Here is a 19,053-nt window from a genome sequence, read left to right as displayed (position 1 = left end):
TTATAAACGATGCCTATGCAATCAGCGGCAAGTCTGTTTATTGCCGATGAGACACCGTCATTTCGAAACCGGTCCAGAGTTTGCTTGTATCTGAACAAACGCTGCTGAAATGTTATACTCCCATGAAGCAAGTGCGCCCGATAGGATGCGTAAGAAATGCTTTTCTTTTTTGTTGTGGAGAGACGGATTTGTGAAGGACACTTGTCTGCCAAATTATTGTATTTATATTCTCCCCAAAACCAATGGTTACATTATGTAACACAATTTTTGTTCCTGGGTAATAAGCGTTATTTCGTTCTTGCATTATTGCTTATGCCTAAAAAGTATAGAAAATGGCTATTATGCCCCACAAACTTTGCTTTTGTGACCAGGGCAGTGATATTTTGCAATGTACCTATTTTCAATGAGAAAAAAGGAGAATTTGTTAATTTCCGTTCACATAAAGTCAGAAAAACAACAACATATGAATACAAATAAACAGGTATTTAGGTAGAAGTAATACAAAAATGACTACAAAAGGTTTAGAAGTGAGTAGTTTTTTGAGATTTACGACTATACCGTAAATCACTTTCACGAATCAGCCCCCATCATGTTCTAGTTATACTGTCCTTGGTAGCGGCATTCAAAGTCCAGTATATCCTGGTGGAAGCGCTCGCATTGCTCCTCCGAGTACGCTCCCATGTTCTCCTTGAATTGATCAAAATGGGCATCAAGGATATGGACTTTGAGGGGCATCCTACAGCCAATTGTGCCGTAGTTCTTCACCAGAGTCTCAACCAGCTCCACAAAGTTTCGTGATTGCCCAGGAAGCCATGAACCACTGCGACAAAGCTGTCCCAAGCCGTTTTCTCCTTACAAGTGAGTTTCTTGGGGAATTCATTGCACTCCAGGATCTTCTTTATCTGTAGTCCGACGAAGACACCGGCTTTGACCTTTGCCTCAGACAGCTTAGGGAAGCCTTGAACGTACTCGACTCCTTATCTACAGATCTGACAAATTGTTTCATAAGGCCCAATTTGATGTGCAGTGGTGGCATCAGCACCTTCCGGGGGTCCACCAGTGGCTCCCACTTGACGTTGTTCCTCCCCACAGAGAACTCGGTCCACTGTGGCCAGTCCCGCCTGTGGTAATGCGCCTTGGTGTCCCTGCTGTTCCAAGGACAAAGATAGCAGGGAAACTTGGTAAAACCACCTTGGAGACCCATCAGGAATTCCACCATTTTGAAGTCTCCGATGACCTCCCAGCCGTACTCATCAAACTTCAAGGCATCCAGCAAGGTCTTGATGCTGTTGAAATCCTCTTTGAGGTGCACCGAGTGAGCCAGGGGAAGAGATGGGTACTTGTTACCATTATGGAGCAGCATGGCTTTGAGGCTCCTGGATGAGCTGTCAATGAATAGGCGCCACTCATTCTGGTTACAGGCAATTCCGATTGCCTCGAACAGACTAGTCACATTGTGGCAGAAGCAGAACCCATATTGACGGGTGAAGAAGCTGCAAAAAGGTTGGTGACGCTTTCTCTGATCTGCAACTTGCACACTTTCATCCAACAAGTTCCACTGCTTGAGCCTAGACGTCAAAAGCTCAGCAATGGACTTGGTGAGACCAAGATCTCTGATCAAGTAATTGAGGTACTTTGGTTGGGGTAGTATGGGTTTCTCTCCACAGCTCCACCTCTGAAATTGTCATCTGGATCTACGTCTTCCTCGCTCTCTGACTTGCTGCTCTCTTCTAAAGATGGCTGCACTCTCTGCGGAGGAGTGGGTATGGGGAACTCATGGCAGTGTGGCACGATGGATGAAGGAAGGTCCGGATACGTGACAGCAGGTGCATTCTTGCCAGTCCGACGTTTGGAAGGGTCCACCATGCAGAAGTAGCAGTTGCTTGAGTGGTCAGTGGGTTTCCACCAAATTCTTGGGATAGCTCTCTTTCAGCCTCTTAATGCCATCTCAGCAAAATGCAGATATGTATCCACTTAGGCAGCTGGAACTAAACTGAACTGGTGGGCGGGACACAGCCAAGAATGTCTGTCCCCCGCACGTGATGTCACTACACGTCGACCACCCCCCCTCATCAATAATCATGAACAGGTGACGTCCTCCACATGGACCACCCCCCCTCATCAATAATCATGAAGAGGCGACGTCCTCCAATGGACACCCCCCACCATTAACAATAATTAGCGGCTGACGTCACTCCACATGGGGGGGGGCGAGGCGCCTCCTTCCCCCTCCTCAGCGTCAACTTACAACCCTCACTACGCGTCACGTGATCTCCGTAACGCTATTGAGACATAGAAGTAAAAAGGACGTCATGATGAACAAGGGATTATAACATTTAAATGAAATAGGTCTGTGTCACCGCGGCATTACAAACTGCACACGAATTGTTGCAATGAATATATCACGTCGATGTCTGCTTTTTTTGCTTGCAAGTTTCAGATTTATCGAAATACACCCGTCCTTGGACGGGCAAAAGGCTAGTTTGTAATGTTTAAATCACTAAAATCCCTGTTATTGGAAATACGAATGATTGAGGATATTACTTCATGATTGAAGTATTAATTGCAGCAAAAACTATTTAGCAAATGGGTCAGATAATTTCGTTCCAACAATTGGTGCTACTTATGTGACAATTTCGATTTAAAGCTTTCGTGACTGCAGGAATTCATATTCTTGGTTATTTCGGTAAAGTCACGTAGAAGAGAAATAATAAAATAAAAATAATTAAATAATTAAAATAAAACAATTCATTATCACGATGATTGCTTGTGTTGCAATCGAAACGTCGTGAGAATTGTATTGTTTTATTTGTATTACTTCCCTTCTACGTGACTTTACCGAAAGAACCAATAATATTATTTGACAATGTGCAGTTATTATTCCATCTGCCCTGGAAGAGTTTCCCTTTGCCTACTGCGAAGGGCAGAGTTTAACGCATCAAGTGTGACATCTGGACATTGCATCGCTGCATCTGAAACACGGTTAGATTCCTGAGTCATGGAATACATTTCGCCCTAGATAACTGTACAATATTCCTGCACGAACATAACAATTCCATGTCTGTGTATATTATGATTGTGTCTTTCTCACTAGATAAAAAATGATCATTTAGGTGCATTGTGTTACTCTCCATTATCAATATAACAGATGGGTATCATATGCATACATACAAACATACATACAAACATGCACACAAAACAAAGATCCCCCGTGTAGCCTTAGCAGACTGTAGGAGCAAGTGCTGTTGGCGAGTACATATAAAGCCCGGCACGGCACACGAGGAGGTGGGTGGCCAGCACCACGCCCGGCCGCCTTTGTCTCCCCAGTGGCGATGTTTACACACCGCACCGGTTCAGATAATCGTCACCGGTGTTGGCCGTGAGCGGGAATCGAACTTGGGTCGCCGGGTTCGAAGCGCAGCGTTAATCGAACCGTACCTCGCAGACACACGACAACACTTTCAAAATCACTCGCAAACAACCCCCCCTCGACTCACACGTGAAGTGTCAAAGGCTCGCTGACAAGAGGTAAACACACAGAGCTGATAGTGTGCACAGGTAGGGTGAGTGCGTGCAGTCCCATACACTCGGGGACACTGGTAACCGCTTGCACAGACGGGCACAACAAACTCAAGACACACACACAATATGCTCACAAAGACAACCATGCCACAGCATCACTCAGACTTTTGGGGCGTCTCGCACCTACGAAGGCCGGCACGGTACACGCGGAAGTGGTGGGTAGCACCACACGCGACCGCCTTTGTCTCCCCAAATTGCACACCGCATCACAGTTTACTCGTTTCAGGAGACTAGTACGCGGACTCGCTCTTACACAGCAAAGATCCCCCGTGTAGTCTACACATACTGTTTGGGGCAAGTGCTGTTAGCTACACGCACACTCTCGCAGTCATCATGAACCCCACAACAGCGACATTCACACACACACACCATGGGCCGTGCAGTGTGACACCAATGATGATGGTGCTGTTCATCGGTGACTCTACGATCACTCTCAATGTATGCCGATGACAACATCAACATCGGCCACAACAACAACAACAAGAACGTGAAACGACACCAGCCACGAGAGGCTTGTAAACTACAAGTGGGCAGACCGCAGCAGATCCGTGTAGTCCAGCATCCCGAGCACGAGAAGGAGCGGGTCTCCGGGCATCGCGTCCAGTCGCCTCCACCCCCCGCCATCACCTCCATCGCCTCCTTCTCCACCCCCTTCATCACAAACATCACCACCATCATCACCACCTCCTGCTGCTATAACATCCTGGGAAGCCATGCTACCCGGCCACACGCACTGCGCATGCGCCAACCGAACCCCCCTCTCCCACCAACACCACCGCGGCGGCGGCGATGGGCGAACGAGCCGCGATCCCATTGGTCGTGGCTGCAATCACGAGAAAGTTGCAGCCAATCGCGTCGCGACCTCTCCCCCCCCCCGTGATGCAGGGCGGGGTATTGTGCTTATGTGGATTGGGGAATGCAAAGGCTATCTTAAGCCAGGCTTATCAAGTGTACTGAATATAAATATGGGTATTTAACAGTTGCCGATGTGAACTATGAAATATAAATTCAACTTTAAATATGCCTATGTGAACTTTTAAATGTAAAAAGTGTGTGTATGTATACCCACTTGTGAATTTTTACATATAAATGCATCACGTGAAGTCACGGTGGTATAATTTATTTTATTTTATACCTACGTGACTTTACCGAAAGAACCAAAGAGTATGGATTTCAGTTTCAGTTTCATTTATTTGGTATAGCTCTGTGAGCAATTCGGCTCTTGAATGGGGTGCAACCGCAACAAACAAAAAACAAAAACATGAACAAGAAAACATCTTAAAGTGACTATGTGCAAACAGAAAATCCAGGAAAAAACAGCAAAAAAATATTCCAGAAAAAGCACCGTACACCAACGCTGTGTGCAAAAATCCCAGTGGGATGCAAGTCAAACAACAACAACCACAAGACAACTTAGATTAAGGCCATCAGTCTAACTCCGTACTACAACAAACAAACATGGCCAAACCAAAAAACTTTCAAAATCACCAAAATAAAACCATAAAAGCAATGTAACAGTGATCATAGGAACTGTGACCGAATTTTCACAATAAAATGGATTCCTGCAGTCACGAAAGCTCCAAATCAAGATTGCATCATGCACTTTTAACATTCCATATGCACTGGGCAATGTAAATGTGGGCTTGAAAACACATCCATCCCATGTTACACTAAACATGTGATTTGGTGATGCTGCTGCTGCAGTGGAAATAGCTCACTGGCACAATTTGTTTTAGATTTAATATTAATTTCTTAAGAACTGCTGTTTGTCTTTAGTTTGTTGTTCTTACCCCGCTCCTCCGATCAGCATGGTTGGTTACGTACGGTGCGAAAGAATTTCAACATACATTAACAAAAACACCCAATATTCGTCAATAAAACTACATCTTTGGCCTCTCTGTGTGCTGTGAAGAAGGGCCGTTGCCCGAAATGTCGCCTATCATATACGATATGAACTAAGATATGTGAAGTGCTCGTGTCGTTGTACCAAGAACAAAAAACTACTTATATTGGTCTACATCATTCTCTGTTAATGCCCCAAACTTCTGGAATTATATCTCTTCAAGTAGAATATTAGAGAGACCATAGACTCACATGTATACACATTAATACAAGTCAGATATATATTCGTACAATCGTCACCCTACAACTGTTCAATGTTTCTATAACCTAATTTGTAATTGTGTTATGATCAAATTTCGATTTAAAGCTTTCGTGACTGCAGGGATTCATCTTCTTGGTTCTTTCGGTAAAGTCACGTAGAAGGGAAATAATAAAACAATAAAAATAAAACAATAAAATTCTCACGACGTTTCGATTGCAACACAAGCAATCATCATCAGGTGTGAAAACCACAGCAAGATGATTGCTTGTGTTGCAATCGAAACATCGTGATAATTGTATTGTTTATTATTATTTTATTATTTCCCTTCTACGTGACTTTACCAAAATTAACTTAACTTAATAGAAATTTGCCCACCTGAACTAGGAGTGGAAACGTGTATTTAAATCACTTCATATGGAATCAGAGTTATTGATTTGCTTAAAAGAGCATTCATTAGTGCTATTTTTATTTTATCATATAGAACCCACGAAGTAATTAGCTCTTTTTCAGTAGCGACTTGGCCACAAATAATAGCTTAACAAAGTGGCTTATCAAGTGGAAATTTATAGAAGCCAAATACTGTAAACGCACCTTTCGAAATGTGGAGTGAAATCCCGGAGGACCCAGAGAAAAATCCACGTGACCACGGGGAAAACATGCAAACTCCAAATATACAAGTGTCAGGGTCGGGATCGAACCCACGGTCTCCTGTATACCAGGTGAGGAAGTGAACATCTCGCCACCGCGGCGCCGCTGCGCCCTTTTTCGTGGTGATTGTCGCCTGTTTAAAGCCAAGGGCCAGTTGCCGAAATTCCACCTTCATCTATAAGACAACCACCGTTGGCTTGAGGGATGACGGGCTGAGTCAACCCCCAACCAAGATTTGAACTTCTAACCTAATTGCGAGTTACTCGCTGTACCGCTGAGCCACTTGGCAAGATTTGATGTTGGAAAGCTGTAAACGTGCGTTTGTGAACTCCGGGGCTATACTGTGAGCAACAGCAGGGGGCAGTGCGGCAAAATCAATTGTTGTACTGTGCTATGCTCCGACGTCTATGCTCCCAGCTTTCACCGATCCGAACTGCCCAGCGTGATTAAGTATGATCAATCAATGCCCCCCCCCCAATCTACACGGTGTGAGGAGAGGCCTTCATCCAGCCGTGAATTGACAAAGAGGACAGCGTGTCTACACTTCGCTGATGAATCCTGATCAGTGTGTGACCCGCTTTAATACAGCTGTATCACGGGTTGTCGTTGTTTTGGGTGTGATTAGCCTTCTTAACGATTCTTACCTTGCTCTCATCGCAATTAGCAACGTTGCGATTTAACCAATGGACTCATTAAATATTTATATCACCAAATGAGAAGCGCCAAAACCCGTCTCTCTCGCACTGGAAAACACGTGTGGAGAAAACCGAATTGGTGAACAACAAGAAATGATTATACAAATTTAAACCCCAGCATAGGAATGTGGAAAATCCACCACTGGCTGGAGGACGGTGAACAGGAGATTGATTAACATCGCTCCACACTCATTGGAGCAAAACTCTATTTTGACTCGTTTGACTTTTATTCAATATATTATTGGCACTGCGCAATCACATGAGGCCGAGGCTACGCCAAGCTAAGTAATAGAACACCCATATTTTTTCTATCATGTTCGAAGAGTCGTGTTCATACGTCTACAGGAGTTGTTGGTTAAGCGGGGTGCTGAATTGGACAGCTCCTCTGCTCGACATCGAGCCGCGTGCAAATTAGCGATCAAAGGCAAAGATTCCCCCTATAGCCTTCACAGACGTTTGAGGCATGTGCTGTTAGCGACCACTTTTGAAAGCCGGTACGGAACACGAGGGGGTTTTGTGGACAGCCCTAGTCCCGGCAGCCTTTGTCTCCCAAATGCTGAATATTTACACACCGCACCAGGTACTTGGCCTAGGTATGGGCCTGGGACCGGTTCAGCTTTCACTCATAGAACTCGGGTTGGTAGCACAGTGCGCTAACCACTGTGCCACCCCCCCCCCCCCCCCCCATTAAACACACATAAGCAGACACTCGCACATATAGATGTCTGGTTTACAAGTCACGTTATTATTCGCATGCATACCCACACCTGCTCACATGATCTATTATAACATTCCACGTGTGCGCAGACATACACACACAGTAGCGCGGTCAATACGGGCTCAATAATGATAATAACGATAAATTAACCGAAATGCAGCACGGCGCTACAAACAGGGACAGATGTAACTAATATTAATGGCAAACTTTAAAATCGATACACTATTATGAGGGCAGCAATGGAAAATAGATGCTCTGTGTAAAAACACAGTATACTAATGCGGCGATAACATATGGGCTGCTGTATGTGTGCGTGATGAATACATCACCTTCACTTCTCGTATCTGCACATAAAGCAAAACTAATAGTTTGAAGAAAATCAGTACGTACATCGGTTGGTTAGCCATTCTGCAGCAGCATTAAAACTGGCCGAATCGAGACCGGTTTCGCCTTTACTGTGGCTCATCAGCAGACAGTTGGTTTATCAGATGTTATTGGTAAGTGGCTTCCATATACGCCATGGGTTGTCAGCGCAAAAACAGGAATGTTTCATAATAGTGCCATAGAGGACCATTTTGTGCAATTAATAATTATCCACCATCCGTTCCTGATTTCAATATATATCTTTTCAACATATTTTAGGCTATTGGCCTTCCAAAAATATTATACGCAACAGAATGCTTTAAAACATCAACATTTTGGATGAGCCACAGAATGGCGGATGGGTTCCGTCTTTATGTCACTCATCAGCTGTGGCATGCGTGCTATATAAATATTGATGGTTTATCAGCTGTTATTGATACAATAATTCCCTCTCGACCATATATGGTCGACTGAATACTGGCTCCGTGCAATTTACCAAAGCTTCCTTCACTAATCCATCACTAACCCCGATTTAATCATCTGTCGTGGTTGTTGGCACGAAGAAACTCATTCGCATTACAAAATACATAAACACACAACATCTTTTGGCGTCATCTGGTCCAATCCATGTGAGACTAGGCTCTAAGGAAAGCTGTCTCGGGTGTGGACCAATCAACTTCAAGGACAGTGCACATTATCAGAGTTATGTCTTTTGTTTGTATTATGACTGCAGGTATTGCGGTCTATGCAAACATGACTCCTTGTAAAAAGGTGTCAGTTTTGTTGCCAGATAGAAGGGTAAAAAACCAATTATCACACAACATCTTGTTTTCATCTTACTCAGTAAATCGCTAAATGCAAGACCCGCTTTTGTCCGTGTGCAACAGCATCATTGCGTGTGTGGTGTGAATCGTGTGTGTGTCGTGTGCGTGTGCTGATATTAATTAGCCGATAACAAGCAATTGGGCTGCAGCCCCAAGTCTTAATGTCTCCACAAGGAGCACTTGTATGGGCTACTGCATGTAGCACCAGAACAAGATTTACACAAACATGCAGATAAACGTCGACATACACTTACATCATGACAAAGACAAAGATCACCCGTATTGCCTTAACACACTGTCGGGGCAAGTGCTGTTAGCGAGCGCCAATGAAGGCCGGCACGAAACACGAGGGGGTGGGTGGTCAGCACCACGCACACATGCACCTAAAGATAAGCCGCCTATTCTAAACTCAGTGGGCTTTACCTGGTAAAATACAACAAATATATAGTTTAGTTTTAGATTAAGTCTTCAGTCACCAATCACAATGTGTATGCCATTGAATATGGTGAGGCACGATTCTGCTTTTGTTTCAATATATAATAGACGACGTTTTAGGCAATGACCCTTCTTCATGAAGTGCCATTTTAAGGTCACAATGTTATTGGCAAATGTTGAGGGTTATTTATGTTGATTGTGCTTGTGTGCATCACTACCAACGCAGCATCACCACGTCTAGAGCCATGCCCCATTCTTCTTAGAGAGACGTCAGCCTATTAACGATGACAGAATCGTTGTGATTGTTGGCTGAAGACAGCATCCCTGACGGATGAATCATATATACACACACACACATTGCACACTCAAATAACGAAACACAATTAAACCGCTAACTTTCAATGGGATGTTTTCGTTAACCTGCCAACAAACGTCCCTTCAGCCTCAGTTAGAATGACGTTGAAGGGCAATTATCTGAAATAATCTTCACATATTTTTTGCAGCATGCTACTGCTGCTGCTGCTATCTTTCCAATAAAACACAACTTTTTTTGGCAGGTTAACACTTGAGAAGTGACGCTTTTTTATGTACTTGGAATGTTAAAATGACATCTGCCAGAAGGGGGATACAGAACGAATCTCAACAAGCAGCCAAGGCCACTGACCGCGGGCGTGCACATTCACGCTGCTGGAGTGGACTGAGCTAGGGCTGTGGGACCTGCGGAGCTTGCCCATGTATGCCCGTGTGTTCGACTTCTCTCGCACCGTACGTAGCCAACCGTGCTGATCGATTGAAATCGGTGACGTCTGTATTATACGCCCAGTGTGGCTTATCCATTTACACACCACGGCAGCATCTGTGGGATGTAATACTAATAATTATTATTGTTAACTCTGGCCAACTGACTCGCTAATGGCAGCACAGGCGTGGATGTCATTTGAAGGCAAGACTGGTTACCGTTGTTGTTTTTGTTGTTGTCAATACGTCGTGGCGTTCTCGTTTAAACACGCGATTTTAACACAAGCAGTGACCACGCCACTACGAAGGGCTGCCCTTCTGTGCTATTCGGTCACGTTCATTTGACCCTGCTCGCACGCAAGGCGTGGGGGATGTTGTCTTCCCGTGCTCCGCTTTCCTCCTCCCCACGTGAATAATAATAATGAACACAACTCATCACTAATTGGGGCTGAAAACGTCTTACAAATAAACACTGCATAATGTAGCAGAAGCAGCAGAAGTACTCTCCGGAAATAAAAAAATAAAATCCGATTACTCAGTGTGGCTCTCTTGGATAGTTAAATAGACTTCGTTCAAATGTGTGAAACCAATGTGTACTTTAAAAGTGTTATTTGCGATGTCACCTCTTTGCCGACGGAAATCTCGCCGAATTTCAAGGCTTCGTTTTACGGAAGGGCCCTGCTACATTGCCATGTTTGACCAATTCATTTTGAATCAATAATTATTATAAAATGACTTAATTAAGCACGAAAACCTCACTGCATTTCAATTCCTTTCTGATCAATTTCTAATTAATGTTTTGCACGTGGGAATAAAAAAAAACCAGAGTGTCCGGAGAAAACTCCGCCATCATTCAGCCACCTCGCAGACGAGCACGTTTATTGCTTAATGTAATAATATAAATGTGAACACGTAATATCAACTAGGCAACATGTATCCTGCACATCTGTGTCTCCACGTAAACATGAAAGTGATTCTCAGACGGCCTTCTGGGAGTGCATTATTTCGGCAGCATTGATTCAAGGCAAGCAAAGCCTGCTCCGGTTTCGACACGCCGTGTCTCATCGCAGAGTCAGGCTCGCTTGAATCAATGCTGGTGAACTGCCAGATGTTATTGTCAAGGACCTTCTCTCCAAGATACGGGTCCTCATGTATTTTACGACAAAAGTAATGTGCAGCCATTTTCAATCCACTGCTGGATGACGGGGAATTCTTACGCCGAGTCGGGCATAGGCGTTGCTTGACCATGCTTCACCACGCTGGTCAGTGCGGGTTGGTGAAGGCGATCGGGGAAGGGGAGGGTCCCAGGATCCGTTCAAATGAATCCGGACGCAATATTTCCCGGAGCTCCGGCATGAAATAAACCCCTGCAGACAACCCCGGCACAAATCAAATAAAGTTCTTAGTTCGGCCCAGTTTGTTTTTCTACTAATTAATTGTTGCTAGACGTAGCTGCCTGTGTGTGTGTGCGTGCGTGCGCTCCACGTGCCTTGTACAAACAGTAAAGGCGAATTCTTCAGCGGTGCAAATTGGTGCCGATGCGATGACGGTACAGCGAGCAAGGTGATGTTTACAGCGAAGCAATTATTCTCCTGGATAGTACGCGGATACCCCCCCCCCCCCCACCACAGGAGACACACACAGTGTGGGCATGTGCTCTGCTCGTGCCCTTACAGAGAGCAGACGTGCCCTTGCACGCAATCGCCAATGTGTTTTTTTAAGTCGTTATTTTGTATTTGTTCACAACTAGCACGGCCCTCCCTCCCTCCGTTGTTTTCGATCAGAAGGAACAAAAAGAAATGCTCGGTTATTCGGCAAAATTTGTGTCTGCTACAGTATGATACTACTGCCGCTCACAGGGTAAGTCTTGGCACGCCACGTGGAGGCGGGATATGTCAGTACACATTGCTCAGGTCGAGGGAAGTCAGCGCTGCTCCCCTCTCCCCGTCCGCCTTTGCCTTCCCTCCTTTTATCTCCTCTCTCGTCTCGCGTTACCCTCCGCTGTCATCGCTCGCCGCTCTTCTCGCTCTCTTCGTCTCTCTCCCTCTCTCGCTTTCCCCTGTTCGTGCTCCCCTCTCCGCGTCTCCCTTAACGTTGTTTGCTGTTGCCCTCTCTAACCTCACCGCCTGCCTATGCCCACACCTCTCCCAGCCCACCCCATATCCATGCTCACCCCTCACCCCCACAACACTCGCCTAGCTCCAGACCTCACCGCCCGTGCCCGACGCACTTTCACCAACCTCACTCCGTCGACAGCGGTGTGCACGCGGACTCCCCGCTGAGTCTCCTCGCCTCCGTTATTGCGCTATTTTTTGTTATTTACTCTTTAAAAAAAGCAACGTTGAGTGCCAGCCCCGCGGTGATGGATGCCTCCGACTGCCGCCCGCTCCGCGCATACCGCTGCCCCCGGGGCGCGACTCCCGGGGGATGAGAGTAGCCTCGACCCTCCTGCCTACCTCCCTCTCTCGGTCTCTCTCTCTCTACAACTACCTCTCTCTATCTCGCCCCCCCCCCCCCCCCATCCGTCCGTCTCTCTCAACTGCTCTCTCCTCATCTTCCCATCCTCACGTCTTCCCCCTTTCTCCCACTCTCTCTCTCTCCCATCTGCCCATCCTTCTCTCTCGCCTCATTTCGTTTCAGTTCATTTATTTACTTATTTTGCCCATCAGGCTGAAACTTCGTTTGTAATTTTTTCAACATTAAATCGTTCACCGTATATCACCTGGAGTTGTTGTTGTTGTTGTGTTGAATGGCTGCACCATGACATACACAAACCGTGATGTCGGATTGACGACAATGCATGTCTGTCCGCCGGGCCGACACGAGATAAGGCTATGGGAGTTTTTTTTCCCGACGGGATAGGCTTGGGTGTTTTTGGGTTTGGGATCGAGTGATGGTTTTGATGAGGACTCGTTTAGAGTCAGGGTTACGGTCGCGTCAGGGATACAGTTACGAGCCATAGGACTGAAGTTTAAAATGTGGATTAGGGTTGGAACGAAGGTTAGAGTCAGAATATGGTTAGAGTTAGGTCCGGGTTAGGGTTAGAGTTAGGTCCGCATTAGAGTAGCATTAGATTGAGGTCCGTGTTAGCGTTAGGGTTCGTGTAAGGTCCGGGTTAGGACCGGGTTCCGAGGCTCATTATGAATAGAGCGCCCGCATATCCACGGAGCGCGTGGCCTCCTCCTCCGCCTCCTCCTCTCCCGCACGCTGCTCCCGAAACGCCGCGACGTCTCCCGCTCGTTGAGCGAGCGGAACTCGATCCTCTCTCTCTCTATCATCCTCCTCCCCTAACATCATCTCTCCCGATCCCTCTCCCATCTCTTCCCCCCCCTGTCTCCCCCCGTCTCCCCCTGTCTCTCGCCGCCTCCCCCTGTCTCTCGCTGTCTCTCTCTGTCTCTCGCTGTCTCTCTCTGTCCGTCTCTCGTCCGCGTGCCTCTGCGCCCTCGCGTCCCTGCGCGCTTCTTCCTCCATCATCGCAGTCCTGGAATCTGCGCGCGCGCGCATTTTGTTTCGGCTTCCATGGCAACGCTGAGAACAGCAGCAGCAGGAGGAGGAGGAGGTGATGCGAGAGGGGAGGGGAGAGGCGGTGGGTGGGAGTCGGGGGAGTGTGTGGTGGGGAGGAGGGTGGTGGGGTGCACGGGAGGTGGTTGCAGGACGTGAATGAGCGGTGGGTGGGGGAGTGGGGGTGCGGTGAGGTGACGGCGCGTAGCGGACCCCGTGTGCATATCCATGGCAACATGAGCGCCTCTGTTTGATAATGATGATGATGCAGATGATGGTGATGATGATGATGACAAGAACGACGATGACACCACGTGTGAAGAAGCCCTTTTACGCACTCCTCTGATCTCTCCTCTGCCATCTTCCACGGCTCATCCGCACGTCTCTATTGCTCGACTCGTCCATCCTCCTCTTCCCCGCTCTCTCTCTTTTCTATTCTCCCTCCTCCCACCACCACCACATGCCCGCCTCGCCGCCATCTTTCGGGGCGGGTCCCACGGATGCGCCGTCACCACGCTGCCCGCTCCCCGCTCCGTCTCCCACGCAGCGAGCGCCGCGCACTTCTCACGCAGCGCGCACGCACAGCCACACACGCACGCACACACACAGCCAGCCAGCCAGCCAGCACCGCGCCGCCCTTTCTTAGCCTCCTGTCTCTTTGCCTGTCACACGAGCGAGGCCGGTCCCGGCGCAACTCCATCAGCACTTCCCAGCCCAGCCACATCCCAGCCCAGCCACATCCCAGCCCAGCCCGGTCCGGCACCCTCGTAGCAGCCACCCGAGCCGGTTTGGCGTGGCGTCAAAACCCAGCCCGTGCCATCTCCCCCCCCACCCCGAGTCGCCACCGCCGTCGCCGCGAGCACCGCGCGCAGCGCGCGTTCACACGGAACAGCTCCCGGCAGTCGCTGGTTTTTTGTTGTGGTGCCTCCTGCGGTCCCCCCCGGGCGTCGGGAAGAGAACAACAACAACAACAACAAAACCACCCGGAACGGGCGCACACGCCAACGTTACTACTCCTGCTGCTGCAGCTGCAAGTGAGTGTCTCGTGAGTGTCTCGTCCGCCGCACTGTGTGTGCACATCTCCGTTCGCGTGCGCGCTCTCTCTCTCTCTCCCCGTGCGCACTGAGAACGCGCGCGCGCGATCTGCGAGGTTTGATTTTGCCGGTTTCATTGTGTAGCCGGTCGCTCTTTCGCCAGACAGGTTGATCATGCTGCTGCTGCTGCTGTTATTGTTGTGTGTGTGCGTGTTTAGGTGCTACTCGCTAACAGCACTTGCCCCAACAGTCTGTTAAGGCTATCCAGGGGGCGGGGTGGGGGCGTCTTTGTCTTTGTGTGCAGCATCGCTCTCGTGCGTGGTGCCGGCCTTCGTAGGTTGCTACTCGCTAACAGCACTTGGCCCCAACAGTCTGTTTCAGCCGACAGGCGGACTGGTCCGCGTGCTGCGCGCTGCGTGGCGAGAGATTCGTCCGCGTCGCTCCTCGGCGTGGCGTGCGTCGCAAGCGTCCGCTCCTCCTTTGCCCGTGTTTAGCGAGCTCGTGAAGCGAGCATTTGCATTGGTGGAGAGGGGGGGGGTGCCTGCTTTGTGGGGTTGGGTTGGTGGGGGCGGCGGTAGAGTGTGGATGAAGTGGTGACATCTGTGAAACTACTGGACGTCTGTGGAAAAAGAGCTTTATAGCTCATAGGATTCCTCCAGTAGAGCAAAAAAAATATCATTTTGTTGGAAGGGTTAGGGTTGCGGCGTTGTTTGGAGAATGAAATTGACGGACAGCGATCGCAGCGAGCGGAGGAGCTGAGCGCTCCCCGTCCCTTCATTGATGCCCCGGCCACCACTCACTCATTCACTAATTCATTCACTCACTCACTCATCCACTCACTCACTCACTCACGCATTCACTCATTCACTCACCAGTTCACTCACTTATTCATTCATGCACTCACTCATTCACTCACTCATTTACTTACTCATTCACTCACTCAATCATTCACTCACTCACTCTCTCGTTCACTCGCTCATTAACGCCCCAACGGTCACTCACTCACTCTTTGACGCCCCGAAGACCACTCACTCATTCACTAATTCATTCACTCACTCATCCACTCACTCACTCACTCACGCATTCACTCGCCAGTTCACTCACTCAATCATTCACTCAGTCGTTCACTCGCTCATTAACGCCCCGACGGTCACTCACTCACTCTTTGACGCCCCGAAGACCACTCACTCATTCACTCTCTCACTCACTTACTCATTCACTCATTCATTCATTGACCAGTCTCGAGGCCGGGTCGCTTCCCGAGTTGTCAATTGCGCACGTGTGGGACAGCCATTAAATGTAGAGAGTAGCAGCAGCAGTAGCAGCAACGTCGCCAGTAAAAAACACAAGCAGCAGTAGCAGCAGCAGTAGCAAACAGCACGAGCAGTAGCAGTAACCTCACCTTTAGTTTGTTGTCGTTGCCCCGCACCTCCAATGAGCGCGGATGGCTACGTACGGTGCGAAAGAAGTTCAACAGACATACAAGTAGCAGCGGCACCGACAACAGCACCAGTAGTAGCAGCAGTAGTAGCACCCGCAGCTGCAGCACAAGCAGCAGCAACACCAGCAGAAGTAGCACAAGCAGCAGCAGCAGCAGTAGACGTGGCAACACCAGTAGACGTGGCACAAGCAGCAGCAGCAGCAGTAGACGTGGCACAAGCAGCAGCAGTAGACGTGGCAACACCAGTAGACGTGGCACAAGCAGCAACAGCACCAGTAGACGTGGCACAAGCAGCAGCAGTAGACGTGGCACAAGAAGCAGCAACAGTAAAAGTGGCACAAGCAGTAGTAGAAGTGGCACAAGTAGCAGCAATAGCAGTAGACGTGGCACAAGAAGCAGCACCAGTAGAAGTGGCACAAGCAGCAGCAGCAGTAGATTTGGCAACACCAGTAAAAGTGGCACCAGCAGCAGTAAAAGTGGCGCAAGCAGCAGCAGTAGACGTAGCACAAGCACCAGTAGAAGTAGCACAAGCAGCAGTAGAAGTGGCACAAGCAGGGGCAGCAGCAGTCGAGTTGGCAGCGAGGGAGTTTGCCGCGTGCCCCGTCAGATTGTGATCCCATCTCTGTCGCTTCTTCACCAGACGTGTTCTGCCCTTCCGAACTCGCGTTGTGAAGGCCACGAGTTCCGGGACCAGAGGTGCTTCGCGCGCGTCTCCGCACCACGAGAGGCGAAGCGGCGCCAATTTCCCGACGTGGTTAAATAAGCGGCGATCGTGCGATAACCATTTGCAATGAGTACGGGTTATTATCTGGTAATTCACTGCCAATGGCCGCGCTGATAAATCGGTACGAATAAAGTTTGGCTACCTTGGGTGGTACTGATTTGTGGCCAGTGGATTATGCGCGGGACACGTGTCTGTGTGTGTTCGTGTGTGTGCGTTCGTGTGTGTTCGTGTGTGTGTGTGTTCGTGTGTGCGTATGTGCGGTCATTGTGTGTGTGTGTTCGATTCAGTGCGTGTACAAATGTATTGAACTATGTGTGTGTGTGTGTTCGTGTGTGTTTGTGTTCGTGTGTGCGTAGTGTGGAGCGGTAGAGGTGCTCGCTAACAGCACTTGCCCCTACAGTCTGTTAAGGCTATACGGTGGATCTTCGTCTTTATCTATGATCTTTGTTTGTGTTCATGTGTGTGTGTTCGTGTGTGCGTAGTGGGGAGCGGTAGTGTAGCGGTTAGCGCGCTGCGCTATGAACCCAACGACCCGGGATCGATTCCCACTCACGGCCAACACGAGTGACAATTATCTGAACCGGTCCTCGGCATCCCCTAGGTCGACTCAGCCTCAAATGAGTTCCTGGTGCGGTGTGTAAACATCGCCACTGGGGAGACAAAGGCGGCCGGGCGTGGTGCTGGCCACCCACTCCCTCGTGCACGGCGCCGCCTTTCATTGGAGGTGCTCGCTAACGGCGCTTGCCCCAACAGTCTGTGCAATGCTTTTGTTATCACCCATCGTGTGTTATCGCGGTTCAATTTCCACCTCGACCTTGTAAGTTTCCTAGCCCTGATTTTGGGCACTTGAATGCGGACTTTGCATGAGAAGTCAATGTGCTGGGAGCGACATGGCCTTCTCACGCCGTGTGGGTTGTATCCTGGGGGCAGGGAGGTGGGGGGGGGGATTGGGGTGTTGACCATACTTCACCACTTTGGTCAGTGCGGGTATCCGGGTGACCCAGGGCGGTTGTGTGGACTCGCCAGCTTCGGAACGCGAGCGTGCTAACCGCTACGCTACCGCTCCTGCTTTGATGTCTTATGCGTATTTTATTGTGTGTGTGTGTACGCGTGTATGTGTGTGTGTGTACGCGTGTATGTGTGTGTGTGTGCGCGTGTATGTGTGTGTGTGCGTGTGTGTGTGTACGCGTGTATGTGTGTGTATGTGTGTGTGTGCGCGTGTGTGTGTACGCGTGTATGTGTGTGTGTGCGTGTATGTGAGGTGTGTAAACATCGTCACTGGGGAGACAAAGGCGGTCGGGCGTGGTGCTGGCCACCCACCCCCTCGTGTACCGTTCTGGCCTTCATAGGTGCTCGCTAACAGCACTTGCCCCTACAATCTGTTAAGGCTATACGGGGGATCTTTGTCTTGATCTTTGTGTATGTGTGTGTGTACGCGTGTATGTGTGTGTGTATGTGTGTGTGTGTGCGTGTATGTGTTTGTGTGTGTGTGCGTGTATGTGTGTGTGTATGTGTGTGTGTATGTGTGTGTATGTGTGTGTGGTACAGCGCTTCTATTATGAGCTCGATTCATCTCTTGAGTTTACAAATCTCAGTTGTGAAACATCGTGTTCTCGTGTTCCTGCGGCGTTTTTTGTATGTGTGACTCGCGTGAGTGCGTGTTTTACGTGTGTGTCTGTGCATGTATGATGTGTGCATGTGTTTGTGTGTGTCTATGCATGTATGATGTGTGCATGTGTTTGTGTGTGTGTTTATGCGTGGGATTCTGTGTTCCTGTTTAATTTGTATGATGCTGTGTGTGTTGTTTGTGCATGTACGCATTTGTCTTTTGTGTGTATGTTTGTAGTTTTGTTTTTGTCTATGTGTCTGATTATGTGTGTATGTGTGTGTATGATGCTGTGTGTATGATTCTGTGTGTATGTGTGTGTGTGATTCTGTGGGTGCGTGTGTGTGATTCTGTGTGTGCGTGTGTCTGATTCTGTATGTGTGTGTGTCTGATTCTGTATGTGTGTGTGTATGATTATGTGTGTATGTGTGTGTATGATGCTGTGTGTATGTGTGTGCGTTAGTTGGCTTTTAGTGCTTGCTCCATAAAGCAATCAGTGATGTGCGCCTTATGATGTTTCATGTGAGAATGTGTGTCTGTAAGCATGTATGCGTGTGTGTATCTGAATTTGTCTCTATGTATGTGTCTCTGTGTTGTATGTGCCTGTGTATGTGTGTGTGTTGTATGTGTATTGTATGTG

The 19,053-nt window shown here is 48.4% G+C and overlaps 2 protein-coding genes across 5 annotated transcripts in view; one reads left to right on the top strand and one right to left on the bottom strand.

The window, feature by feature from the left end:
* The window catches only part of FBXO3 (F-box protein 3), a 119,266-nt gene extending 114,924 nt beyond the window's left edge, over nt 1–4,342 (bottom strand). For all 3 annotated transcript variants that reach the window (XM_078863795.1, XM_078863794.1, XM_078863796.1), the window contains exon 1: nt 4,119–4,342. In XM_078863795.1, coding sequence (XP_078719921.1) covers nt 4,119–4,297 — 179 coding nt within the window. In that variant the 5' untranslated portion in view covers nt 4,298–4,342. The remainder of the gene's footprint in view (nt 1–4,118) is intronic.
* Nucleotides 4,343–14,078: 9,736 nt separating this feature from the next.
* The window catches only part of LOC144936573 (CUGBP Elav-like family member 1), a 253,380-nt gene continuing 248,405 nt past the window's right edge, over nt 14,079–19,053 (top strand). The window contains exon 1 of one of the 2 annotated variants that reach the window (XM_078863790.1): nt 14,079–14,642. The gene's annotated coding sequence lies outside the window, so the exon portion shown is untranslated. Of the gene's footprint in view, nt 14,643–17,451; nt 17,532–19,053 lie in introns of those variants that run through there. The other variant, XM_078863791.1, reaches the window with a different exon arrangement.

Source organism: Lampetra fluviatilis, chromosome 16, assembly GCF_964198595.1.
Source record: "Lampetra fluviatilis chromosome 16, kcLamFluv1.1, whole genome shotgun sequence".
Lineage (NCBI taxonomy): Eukaryota > Metazoa > Chordata > Hyperoartia > Petromyzontiformes > Petromyzontidae > Lampetra > Lampetra fluviatilis.
This window is presented reverse-complemented; position numbering and strand designations above follow the sequence as displayed.